The following is a 12,717-nucleotide window of genomic DNA, read 5'->3' as shown; positions in this document are numbered from 1 at the left end:
TATAGATTTGTCATGTCACTTTGCAATCCTGTTGTGACTGGTATATGATGCGTTAACGTGATATCTATTGCTATGCAGTATTTAGTATATACACCAGTGTGTTATTAGCATAAGATGGAAAGCCATTGTATTAGCCCTTTTATTTAAATGAGTACATTTTAGGCGCGTTGCATGTCAGCACAATTGTGCGCGTCTGTTTTACAGAAGCACTGATGGCCAATGCCCAACCTTCACCTAATTCTCGTGGACTCACCATCCATGGCTCACTAGTGGATACACTGCAATTTCTCAATGGTCCACCAGCTCAATTGTCTGGGCTAAGTTTGAGTAACCCAGACATTGCAACTGCCTCAGCACCGTCACCAACTGTCTACCAATCAAGCCCTCTTCGTTCAAGAAGCCCAGCAAGCATCGGAGGCTGGCCAATAACTTCACCATTAGCCAGACAATCTGGTAAGCTGTCATTAATACATTATATAGTAGGATGATTTTGATACTTATTAAATTTGTAATCACTATATTCACTACGAGTCTCGGATATACCTTTACTGAGCTTTACAGTAACTTGAGATTGGCTAAGTGGTACTTGATCTTACATTATTAATGTTACCGTATGGGAAATTGTCATCAGGCTTCATCTATGAATTTGGACTGATAAAGCAGCAGCCTTACTTTGTGTAGTATTGTTCATATAAGTCTTGTTTTCAATTACATTTTTCTCCTCTCAATAGGTGGTCAATATAGAGCTGCAGATATTAAAGCCATCTTGGAAACTAATTTGGCCTTTCTTTCAGGTATGTATTAGTTTTCATAACAATGTGTATTAACCACTTATAAACTGGTGAATATCATTATGGCAACACCTGGTTGAAAGCATTGTGTGGTTGGGAAGGTCACCAACTGAATGGCGAAACTTTAGGTTTCTCAGTTTCATAGTGTGGTTGGGAAGGTCACCAACTCTTTGTGTAGCATTGTGTGGTTGGTGACGGTGCTGAGGACTTACTCATGAGAGTAGTCCTATGTGGGATATCCATGTTTGGTAGAGATATCAGGATTCTTGGAATTTGATGGACTCTTTTCTCATGGGCAGAAAGAGTAGACCTCTCTCTAAAGAGTTGTTAATATTGTCATGGTTATGTGTGTTACTGTAATAGTCTGTAACTTTGTGTGACAATTTTGTTGTGTTGTAATTGTCTTGCTTCAATAGATAGCTGAGCTAATTGAGTTAAGGCAGGAAGTAAATTGTATCTACAATGAAACTTTAATAAATTCTTTGAATAAACATAGTGGAAAAACCTCATAAAAAAAGGATAGATTTTTATTCCCGGTTTTCCATACATTTTTAAATTCTTGGACCCAAAAAGTGACCATCATGAGGTTCTACTGTGTATATTGAAATTTCTTGGCTATGTTGTGTTGAGTGTTACCATTCAATGTCCTGGTTACCTGTCTGTTAGAAGTTTGTTGTATTCATAGTGTAGGAAAGAGGCAATGGAATTTCACAAGTACATCAATAGTGTAGGTGTTTTATCACTGAGAGGAGTTCAACTGCACAATTTGCTAAGACTTCACATGCATTTGCCTCCCTAGCCAGTACCCACATTAAAAGTTATTAGGATTTGTGGGTGACCCTCATTCTTAAGACAAATTCTCGTAGTTTATTTCTATGGGATACAGTAATTTTAATTGTTTTTATCTTTCCTGAAGAAGCCATTTCAGTAGTGGTTGATTTGCTGTGCAATGTGACAATTAAGTTGTTCCATTGTATGTGGTCTATTGTGCTTACTAACCTGGTTAATGTGCTGTAATGTTGTATGTTCATTTGTTGCTGATACTAAACAGTTGAAATTCATGTTGGGTAGAATGTTGTTGCTAAGACTTGAGAGACGTAGTTACATGAAACTTGTTAACTATTTCCAACAAGAAAAAGTGAAAAGTGGGTCAGTGAATTAATACCTTTTCTGGTAATAGCTTAATCATAATTTACTATTTTAATACTGGTGGTGAAAGTTAAAAACATGTGTCCAAGTAAGCTCACTTGTGTAGTAGAACATGTGGAAATTCATTTGGAGGCTTTTAGAAGTTAAAACATGCATAGAGTTGTCATGGCTGAGGAATTATTATGCTATGTTTATGTAATGATGTGTTATGATGTCACTGATTAGGTTAGGTAGATTAAGATCTCAGCATAGACTATATTTTCTAGTAATTTGTTTTCCAGTAAAATGTGTGAAATAAGCCTCTGTGTATATTAATGGCATTGTCTAATTTTACTAGGAGGTCGTGATCATGAAGGTCGTACCATAGTGACGATACCTGCTTTAGAAAAGGGGGCAGAGCGACCACGAGAGGAGCTCACGTGCACCCTCTATTATCTTGTCAACACTGTATCTGAAGAGGTGCGGGAAAATGGTTTTGCAATGATCCTGGATGGGCGTGGCTACAGCTGGCAATCTGTGAAGCAGACATTAAAGATGTTGCAGGTATGCACAAGCCCACCAAACTTTGCAACTATTGTAGCCACACCCCCTTTTGGTTTTGCAGGATTGTCTACCCAGCCAGATACATGTAGTGTACGTCATACAACAAGGAGGACAGTTCTGGCGTCGCCAGGGTAGCTTTAGTCGTCACAGCCGGGAAAAGTCTCGATTTGAGTTCTCAGTAAGTTGACAAGTTATACCACATAAGCTAGGGTTTGTGATACAATGATAGTTATCAAATTTCCAATATATGCGTTAAATGTAGCAAATTACATCTTATGTGCTCAATACAAGTAGAAGTACAGAAATTTCATATAATCCAACCAAAACTGTTTTCTGCATCCTGTTAATGTGGACACTTGAGGACACCTACATAATCCAGACACTTAGTTAAGGTCCCAAAGTATCCCTTAGTACATAAACTGACCTGGAAAATCAGGACATGTACCTTGATAATCAGGACGCTATTGGCTGGTCCTAAGGTGTCCACGTGCAGTGATCATTTTGCAGTGCTTATACGTGTATTGCTTGTTTATTTCTACTACAGACAATCATGTTGTCATCAGCAGATAAGCTTTTACGACACATTGAAGAGAGCCAATTGACAAGTGGCTTGGGTGGCTTCTTGCCATACAACCATCGTGACTGGATTACATTCCGACTGGTGAGTGTCATGTGATGCATGATGACATCATTATTGTGAGGTCTTTTGTCGTAACTTGTTGCCTAAACTGCAAGCTGTAGAGATGTGGGAATTTAAACAGAGTTCTGATGTCAAGGTTCCAACTGCCTGTTAAACAGGTGTTACGGCATTCTTACAAGTGAATTGCACATTGACATGGTCACTATAATGAGGTGTTGGTCTTATTAATGAGGTCATAAAGTACACCTTAGCTATGTTTGCGACCTACTTGACATTGTTACTATAATGAGGTGGTCTTAAGGCTTCGTATTTTACAATGTGTATAAAAATAACAGTTGTTAATCTGATTATGCCCTGTAGCTATATTGTGCATAATGTTTTACATCACTTTGGACTTTATGCACTGTCAGCAGAAGCCATTGGTTACTTAAGTTTCCACATTAATGAGAAAATACCATAATGACTAGGTCACAGCTATCTGCCATATGGAGTTCTGCATCAGCACTTACGCTTGCATTGTGGTTTTCTATTTCATGTGGTTCAGTCTCCACAGATAGGATTGGTTTGTTTGTTGTTTTTTGTTAATGTCACACGTGTGATTATGACTTTAATACTTCATCATTACTAAAGCTGCAAATATTCTGAAACTGTTAAGATGCCATATTTTGTGCATTAAAATGCAAACTTAAGTTTTCCTTACTTATTTCGAAAGCCTGTAACTGCAAATCTGTATATCTTGGTATGAAAGGTTTATACAAAGGAGTAAACTATATTTCCTCAAAAGCAACTAAACACCTGTTTCAAATATAAGCCGGGGGTTCCAGCGCATTGGTCAAATATAGGCCCCGGGCTATTAATGTATTCTATTGTTAGTGGCTTAATTGTTAACCTTAAGTTTAGAACTTAGAACAAACTGGGGGATGAAGGTGCACCTGAGTGGTCCCATGCGAGTTCACGTTCATGTAGATACTGCATCACACAACTGTTCACTACTGCTTTACACTTTCACTATACAGTGTACTTCATATAGTAGTAACATTGTGTGAAGATTCTGTATGCTTGCAGTTGCAATAATGATGTTTCACCACGGTTTGAATTTGATTAAGTACCAGTCGTTACTCTGATCTGTCCTAAACAGATGCCTGATCTCAAATAAGGATGTCTCAAAAATGCTGGGAAGGGAAGTAAAAGCCTGGGATTTTATATGTCAGGGAAATCTTTTTTGGGTTCAGAACACATAAGTCAGTGTGGCTGAAACAGTTAAAAGTCACCACTACTTAGACAATGGTTTGACTTGTTATTATTATTAACCATATATGGCATGTACTAATTGTTTTGCTTTAATCACAGTTATCACACCTAGCTGTTAGTCAGTTACTATAACAACAATACTCTTATGTAATAACCAATAGTTTGTATAGGTTAGAGTGTGTGTGTGCAGCTGTTAAAACCTTAGCAGTGAATAAAAGCTTTCTAGCTTAGTGTGTGGGGCCCACTAATGACCTCAAGATTCCTGGGGGGGATAAGTCAAATTTCCATGTAAACACATTCCTCATTTTGTAAGAACAACTTTGCAGTGTAAAATCTGCTTTTTAGTGCCTGTTGCATCTGTTGTTATATTGTGAGTCGGCATTGAAACTTTGACCTCATAAAAGGTGCACTGGCTGGCAAAGTACGGGAATTTAATCTATATGTAACACTTCCAGACTTCAGATCAAAGGAGCCGCCCGGGCTACTTTTCATATGTCGCCAAACTAGCCGGGCTACATACAAAATGTAACCAGGCTACAACTGGGCAGTGATTATATAGACGTTGAGGCCGAAATCGATTGTGGGGGATCGATTAATACTCCCATGATTAGGATGCATGACTTGGATTTTGCCATGAAAACTATCCAGATGGAGAGCATTTTGTTATCCTCACCATCCTATGAGTTGGCTAAGGTGAGAACTGGTACTATAACTTATTCACCGATTATTTCTGCACGTTTTTGAATACGGACACCCCACCCCTCCCATTATGGAGCTAGCACGAAGTAACCACTCTACAAGCAAGTTTACTTATCTAGGCCTTTAGTGAACTCCGTACTTTTTCCATAAACAATTCAATAGCACTGATTAAAACATCACACTCACATAACCGACATTCTCTGTGATATCTCTAGGATATGTCCGTTCATCGTAACCAGAACGTACTAGCTGCTGACCCACAGTCAAAATTTTTAGGTATGCATGTATAATATATCCAGAGGCTACACTTGTATTGGCTTGGGTGATTGATCGCCCTGTACAGGCTATTAGCCTGATATGTGTTACATATTGGCTGTAACACGGGGCGTTCGGGCTTTGCCTGGTATGTAGGCCCTCGGGCAGTCGGGCATACACATCAGGCAAAGCCCTCATGCCCATGTTACAACCATTACATGTAGAAAACTGGGGTGGTAGGTACGTGCATACATTCAAGGAGTATCTTTATACCAAAATTGACTGGAAATGGAACACAAGTAACTCATGATCATACAGCTATGCCCCATTGAGTACATTATGGATTGTGTTGTTCTTTCCTTGACAAGTTTCCAATGAATTAATATATCTCCATTTTGTGCTATAATTAATATGTACAAGAGTTCATAATACAGTAGCTTAATATTATGAACTCAGAATACTTGTGTCACTGCAAACAGGAAAACAATTTATTAATGAAAGTGTCATGATTTTGTGAAGCTGTTTTTCCTGCAATAGTACAACACATCCAGAGCAGATAAATGTCAGTTATTACTTTATAGGACTTTTTCCTGCACCTGGTCATTATCTAGATGTCTGCCCTCCAAGAAGCATGTAGTGATTTCACGACTTTGCATGGGTATCTATAGTATAAGTGCTTTCACTGAAAACATAGCATACCTTTGCATGAAGTACAAGCAGTATGTAGTATTAGTTCTAGTGCTATGCAATCCCAGCCTCTTCTGGCTTGTCAGTACCTATGGTATATTTTGAAGTAGAAATGTTTGTAGGTGCTGGGGACTAGAGTGTGGGTTGATACTAGTTATTTTGCGAAGCTCTGTATTTGGTGTTAAAGATTAATAACTCCTAGACTCTGTGTCCCAATTTATAACAACATCGGTACAGCTATGATAACACTTCAGTTGTAGCAAGTTTTGTTTTCTTAAATGGTTTTAAATAACTTTAAATTTTTAAAGTCAGTCCACAACTTCTTAGCAAATGTTTTGTATTGGTAACGAAGTGATTTGCTTGTCTCATCTGCTGGTCTTACTATTTAGCATTCAGCAGTCAAGACAAAAGTGTTGCCTACTTTGGGTAACCATAGCAAGTATTGAGATTGTAATTTTTTTTTTTAAACGAATAGGTCATTGTGACAAGTTTTCTAAGCAATAAGAATTTAATGATGCGTGGTTGTGGAACCAAACACCATACATGGCATTGATAATGTGGTACAGAGATTTCAAAGTTCTTCTATATGACATTAACCCATTTCTTATAATCTCATTAGAAAGGTTCTGGGACACTTTGAAAGCATATTTGTGTGGGCTTGAGTGTACCAGCTATTACTGCCATTAAGGTATTGTGAGGGTGGTTTCTGGTCTATATTTTCAGGCTGGTAAAGTATGCCATGTAATCCCTACTGAGTACAGCGAGTAGAACACCTTAAGCCTTATTTGCTTGCATTAAGTACTTGCTGGTGCTGCAACTTGTAGTCAACTAGAGGGGAGTGTATGGACAGATGACTAATTTTCTGTGTAGTGTCTTTCTCAGTATTGCGTATGTTGGTGTGGCATTGTGGAAGGTACTAAGTGTGATGATGTAAAGTGATGTCATATATAATGATCTTGTTATGGTAGCCATCCATGCTGGCTGATCATGTCGTTGTGCAGTGGTGTTCCCACAGTCTATAATAGGCCACTATTTTCCATTGTGCAGTTCGCCACTCAGTTTTGTGTGTTGCCTGCAAACAATTTCCCAACTTTCCTACATAATTTCTGATTATCATTCTGACGTTGTCCCTACACTCGGGTGTGTTGACAGCTTCAAGATATTGTAACAGTGTGTGCTATTATATTATTGTATTGCGTGCAACTACATGTAAATGGAATACAAGGCAGCGACCATACTAGTGAATATAGATACACTTGTCGCATTATAAAGAAAGCTGAGGTAATGAGGCTTATCATTGTGGCCTACTTGGACATTAGTTCAATGACATTCTTCAGCTAATTTGAAAGAATAGAACATTTAACTAACTGCAATTTTATTTTTGAATTGATTGCCATCGTGAATATCTTTATCACAAGCCCCAATCACCTGTAGTTATTCTTGTAGTTATATCATAGTGCATAAACAAAGTCATCAATTTAAGCGTAAATATTTGTGGTTGCACCAGCATACATTGTGTTACATCTTGATTCTGTAGTTTGAGGATAAAAGTATAGTCTGTCTGTATGTGTGTGTAGTATTTAAAAGTGCCATGAAACAGCGTTGTGTTATGATTGTGTTGTAATGTTATTTGATGTCACAGAATCTTGAGCAATTTATTGTGGAGGTGGAGTCACTACTGGATCACATGATCCACTTGGAGCATCACATGATGAAGGAACACATTGTTGAAGATGTTGAGGGGGCAGAGCAGGTGTTGCATCACCATGAAAACCTGGAGGAGGAGCTCAAGATGTGTGCACAAGATGTACTAAAGGAGGGAAGAGATCTGATTGGCTCAATTGAACATAAACCAGATGATTTAGGGACATCAAGTATCACACCTGATAAAATCAATGCCACAGCAACTGTCAGGTAGTGTAGTGTTTAGCCAATGAGGTTGCACAATTATGGTGGGTGTGGCTGATATTTGCAGACAAATGTTAGAAGCTGTGCAGCGTCGACAACGACAGATAGAGGAAGTATGGCGTAGCCGGAAGATCCAGTTGGAACAAAATCTACAACTAAAAATTTTTGAGCGAGCCGTATTTAAGGTCTGTGGAAATATGCCACTGGGGGGGGGGGGGGATAGAATTTAAATGCTTTAAAATATGTAATAATAGCCTAATAAACATAATCTCGTGCATTATTTTAATGTCTCTTAAGCTCATGTATTTGGAAACTACTTGACACTTGATAAACTAGACACTTACCAAACTATCCTTTAATATATAAACTGACCTGGGAAATCAGGATACCTTGATTATCAGGACACTACTGGTTGTTCCCAAGGTGTCCGTAATATACAGATCCCACTTTATGATTTAATTTTAAGTGACATTCTGTGCAGGTTAAAAGCTGGCTGAAGGGACGTGGTATGGAATCGTTGTCAAGCAAACAGGACATTGGTGAAAGCCTAGCAGCTGTTGATGTACTATGGCAACAGTATGAGAAGTTAGAGTCTAAGGCACAGGTGTGATAAATTCATCCCACAATTAAATCTGCTGTTTATAAACTTTCTGCTTTAGAGTATCTATGATAACTTAACTCAGTTGAGGATGATGGTGGATAAGCTTTGTGGTAACAATCATTTTGCGTCCACTGACATGAGGCAGTGTGTGACTAAACTGACCAATCGGTACACATTCTTTGAGGCTCGGTTAAGAGAGAGAGGGAATATCCTACGTCTTTCCATGGCCTTCCATCGGCACTTGGAGAAGGTATGTGTGTGCATGTAGTGACGTGTGTGTGTGTGTGTCATCATGTGTAATGGTATGTGTACGGTGTGCTAGATGCAACACACACGCATGCACGTACGTACTTACATACATGCGTTTTCACATATTGCTTGTTACTGTGACAACAGTGGAGACAAGATTGTGAATTCTGTCAAGAGGAGGTGATGAAAGATGGGATGCCCTTTGATGATACCATGGCAACACAGGATCAACAACAAATGGACAACCTAAGGGAGAGTGGACGTCAGGTGATCCAGGAGGGTCGTGGCCTGTTGGAAATGATGCACCAGCAATCTGAACTGCAAATGCCACACCCACCAGAATACAAGTACGTGATTGGTTAATTATGTTGTGATTAAGATTTTTGATATTTTTACGGTTTACACTTCTAATAAGGTAATAAGGCATATACCAATAAACTATATTATCTGTGAATAGGTCACTCATCTAAACAGAAATTTTGAATTGTGTCAATTATGTACAAAGTTACCTGCGTAACGTAGCCACCAAGACCACCCACCTGCCTAGCATCAACTACGAATGTTAAGCATGCACACAGTCAAGTCTGCTATGACTAGGGTGACTCCCTGACTGTTATAGGGTAATTTGTTGCTATTTGTCACTTTTAATAGGTTTCTGTGAGAGGTCACTGCCATTACTGATAAATGAATGTAATTACAGTGTCTTTGGCTTTCTTAACAAATTGTCTGTGTCATGAAGTACACCACAAACACTCCCTTCGTACATTAGAAATGACAATTCTTGCAAATCCCCTATAAGGGAAGGGTATAAATCTTGTTTCGAGTTTGTTTTTCTAAAGGTTAATTGTTGTCTAATGTTTTGGTTTGGTGATCTTGAAACAGACCCCTAAATACCCAAAGGAGGTCGGCAGCGATTAAATGCCTTTAAAAATTAATTACACAAAAGTCAATATTCTGGGATGGAGTAAAATGTGTGATGACAAAGTGTGACATCATTGTGTTGTTCACAAGAATATACACACCCAGTTAGTGCTAGAAGAGACGTGTCAAATAGAGTTATATAATTTTCACCTCAAAATCAAAGATCTTTTATAAAACAAACTAAATTACCTTAGTGCTTATACGAAGTGCAATCCATATATCGAACAACCCCCTGTCACCCCCATGGTTTGCTAGTTTTTGTATTACGACTATTAATGCTCATGTGAAATTTCAAGCCAAAATATGCAATTAAGGTAATACTTTAAAGTAGCTTTTAAATCACTGCCGACCTCCTCTGCTAAATACCAAAACTTGGCTTCATTAGTCATAAGCTACAATCTCATGACCACCTCTCTCTTTTTTTCCATTTGTGTGGGAGCCCCAACTACACACCAAAAGGTGGTGGTACAGCCACAAGACACTAATCCTATTATTGTAAGGAAGCTAGATGAACTATTTTCCTTAGGAAAGGGTCACGCCATGTGAGACACTGTTTGGACGAAGTAGAGGACAAAAAGAAAAGAGTGGAGCAGCTAGCAGAGGCTAGGAAGGTACGACAAGACCAGCTGAAGCAGATTTACACCTGCGAGAAAGATGCAAAACAAGTTGGTTAACCTTTTCATCATTTTTCCTCTCTGTATGAAGTCCACTTCTTCTGCAGGCACTTGATGACTTGGAGAATTTACTGGAGCAATTGTCATCATGTCTCGGTAACCTTGGTGACTCACTAACAGCAACTACAAAACTGAGAGAAGAACACACAAAGATCACGAGAGCTGCTAAGGTGAGCAATAATTGAAGATATGAGGGCATGTTTGCAGTGATCAATGCATCAAACAATGCTTTGAAAGAATAATCATACATCGCGGGTCATTTTAGTGAGGGGGTTAATTTTTAATTTGAATCAATCACCATACGTCATTATTTTACCCCGAGGTTGAATTTTAGTTAACATTCATAAGTAATAATCCACCATGTGGTACAGAAACAGAGCCACCAAGTAGAGTTCAGTTATTACTAAACTTTACATTTATTACCACCAGTGACAGCACAGTCTTACTTTTCAGTGGCATCATTCATCTTGTGATCTCATAAAATTATTTAAAAAATTTTACATCCATATGTATCCTAAAGCCCTTACAAAAACACTTCTTTTTTATACCAGTACCTATATAATAGATACAGCCCTTTCATTACATGTAATTCACCAATTACCATATACATTGTAAGTGTCTTTAATTAGGACATACAGCTCCTCTGTTGTCTGTTATCAGGAACCCTTATATATGTCACCATGCTGTGGAACTTCCTTTAAATTAACAACTAGATATGCTGATTCACCTTTCTTCTTATAGTCTGTAATAGCAGTCATCACTTGCTGATCTGAGCCATTTGGTAATTAAATATTGTGTTTGATGACTCGTGACTAAAGTTTAGGCTAATGGAGGTAAACTGCAACAGTTGTACTGTAGTTGAGCTGAAAATCTCAAACATGCTATTTCATTACTTTAACATAATGATTCAATCACCAGGGGATACCATATAGAAAGTTAATGACAAACTTTACAAACATTTGAGAGGTAAACTTGTGGTACTAACAAGGTGTGCTAAACTAGCTAGCAACAATTTGTGAAGGGAAATTTCCATTATGGAATGTCATGCAATCACAAAATTCATGAAAATTCTCAACCCTGGCAATAATTCACTATACGGTATTCTCACCCTTTGTCCAGTACTTACCACGTACTGTACAGATGTGTATCTTACTTAATATTTTTGCTGGCCCTGTTACACAGAAAACTCACGACTATGGTAAAGACTTGTTATCAGCTGCCCACAAGAGCAGACAGGCATGTAACATGTCACAACAACCCAACCAGAGACTAGTAGCACAACTATCGACAACCTGGGACAGCATTGTCACTAGGGGCAACCAACACACCGGCTGGCTGGATATGTTGATGACGTTCTACACCCGCCAAAAAGAGGTGTGGTCTGTTACCATTGTAATGTAGTGTTGTATCCTGTTCTCCATGACAACCAGGTACAACAGCAAATGTCATGGTTACAGCAACAATTATCAGATCAGCTACCATCATCACCTGAAGATATTAAAGCTACTTTGACTGACGTCGAGCAATCTGGTAGTTCTACCAAGCAAACGGCAGCAGATACACTCGGTAAGAACTGCAGTACGTAGTGTGTGTGCATGCGTGTGTATGTGAGTGGGATACCTGTTGTTAACTAAGAAGTAATTGCCAATTGTACATGTCTCACATAACAGGTGAGACAATAAAGACCTGGATTTGTCTGCACTGACTCTGAATAATGGTGTCCCATGGTATGCCAGTTTTACACAGTAACTGAAGGCTTTACTGTTCTTTTGTGTGTCTTTGAGTCTCTCAACTGTTCCAGTCTCTGCTTCTGAATTGTCTCTAGTGTACTTGTAACACCGTCAACGGATCAAACAATGTTCGTTTTATAGTTGAGCCTCACCTCATGAACTCATGATCAGAAGGATATTACTGACCTAATCCACAACCATGGCCCCTCGGTGACTTGTATGTGATCCTAGTTTACATGCAGGAGTAGCTAGGTGTTGTGATGGCATTGTAAATACACTTCTTAGCTGGCTTCACCATAACACATTGTTATACATTATCCTCTACTGTACTATATCATGACCCCCTGCTGTGATGGGAGCAATGGATGTTATGATAAATTATGTTAAGAACTCTGTGTGTGTGTCCATCCGTCCTAATAGGATGTAGTGTGTTAATGCAGTGAAGCCTGTCTAATCATGATGCCACCTTCTGTAAGCTTCACTATCAAATGCATCATTTGTGTACAAAGTGACCTAATGTAGCCACCTGCTTATTAAGGTCAAACAGCTAGGTCTCAAAGTTGCCAAACTTTTAGGCTCGTGAAATCAAAAAAGTAGGACAGACACTTTACCCGATTGT

The 12,717-nt window shown here is 38.7% G+C and overlaps 1 protein-coding gene across 1 annotated transcript in view; it reads left to right on the top strand.

Annotated features, from left to right (window-relative positions):
* The window catches only part of LOC136240222 (uncharacterized), a 44,642-nt gene that overhangs the window by 166 nt on the left and 31,759 nt on the right, over nucleotides 1-12,717 (top strand). The window contains exons 2-15 of the mRNA XM_066031142.1: nucleotides 205-453; nucleotides 732-794; nucleotides 2,278-2,483; nucleotides 2,545-2,661; nucleotides 3,028-3,144; nucleotides 7,658-7,929; nucleotides 7,991-8,108; nucleotides 8,405-8,527; nucleotides 8,583-8,774; nucleotides 8,921-9,120; nucleotides 10,221-10,359; nucleotides 10,416-10,538; nucleotides 11,551-11,742; nucleotides 11,799-11,934. Of these exons, the coding sequence (XP_065887214.1) occupies nucleotides 213-453; nucleotides 732-794; nucleotides 2,278-2,483; nucleotides 2,545-2,661; nucleotides 3,028-3,144; nucleotides 7,658-7,929; nucleotides 7,991-8,108; nucleotides 8,405-8,527; nucleotides 8,583-8,774; nucleotides 8,921-9,120; nucleotides 10,221-10,359; nucleotides 10,416-10,538; nucleotides 11,551-11,742; nucleotides 11,799-11,934 (2,239 nt within the window). The 5' untranslated portion in view covers nucleotides 205-212. The remainder of the gene's footprint in view (nucleotides 1-204; nucleotides 454-731; nucleotides 795-2,277; nucleotides 2,484-2,544; nucleotides 2,662-3,027; nucleotides 3,145-7,657; nucleotides 7,930-7,990; nucleotides 8,109-8,404; nucleotides 8,528-8,582; nucleotides 8,775-8,920; nucleotides 9,121-10,220; nucleotides 10,360-10,415; nucleotides 10,539-11,550; nucleotides 11,743-11,798; nucleotides 11,935-12,717) is intronic.

This window comes from Dysidea avara, chromosome 12 (genome assembly GCF_963678975.1).
Source record: "Dysidea avara chromosome 12, odDysAvar1.4, whole genome shotgun sequence".
In the NCBI taxonomy this organism is placed as follows: Eukaryota; Metazoa; Porifera; class Demospongiae; order Dictyoceratida; family Dysideidae; genus Dysidea; species Dysidea avara.
The sequence above is the reverse complement of the archived record's forward strand: the minus strand, read 5'-3'. Positions and strand labels throughout refer to the sequence as shown.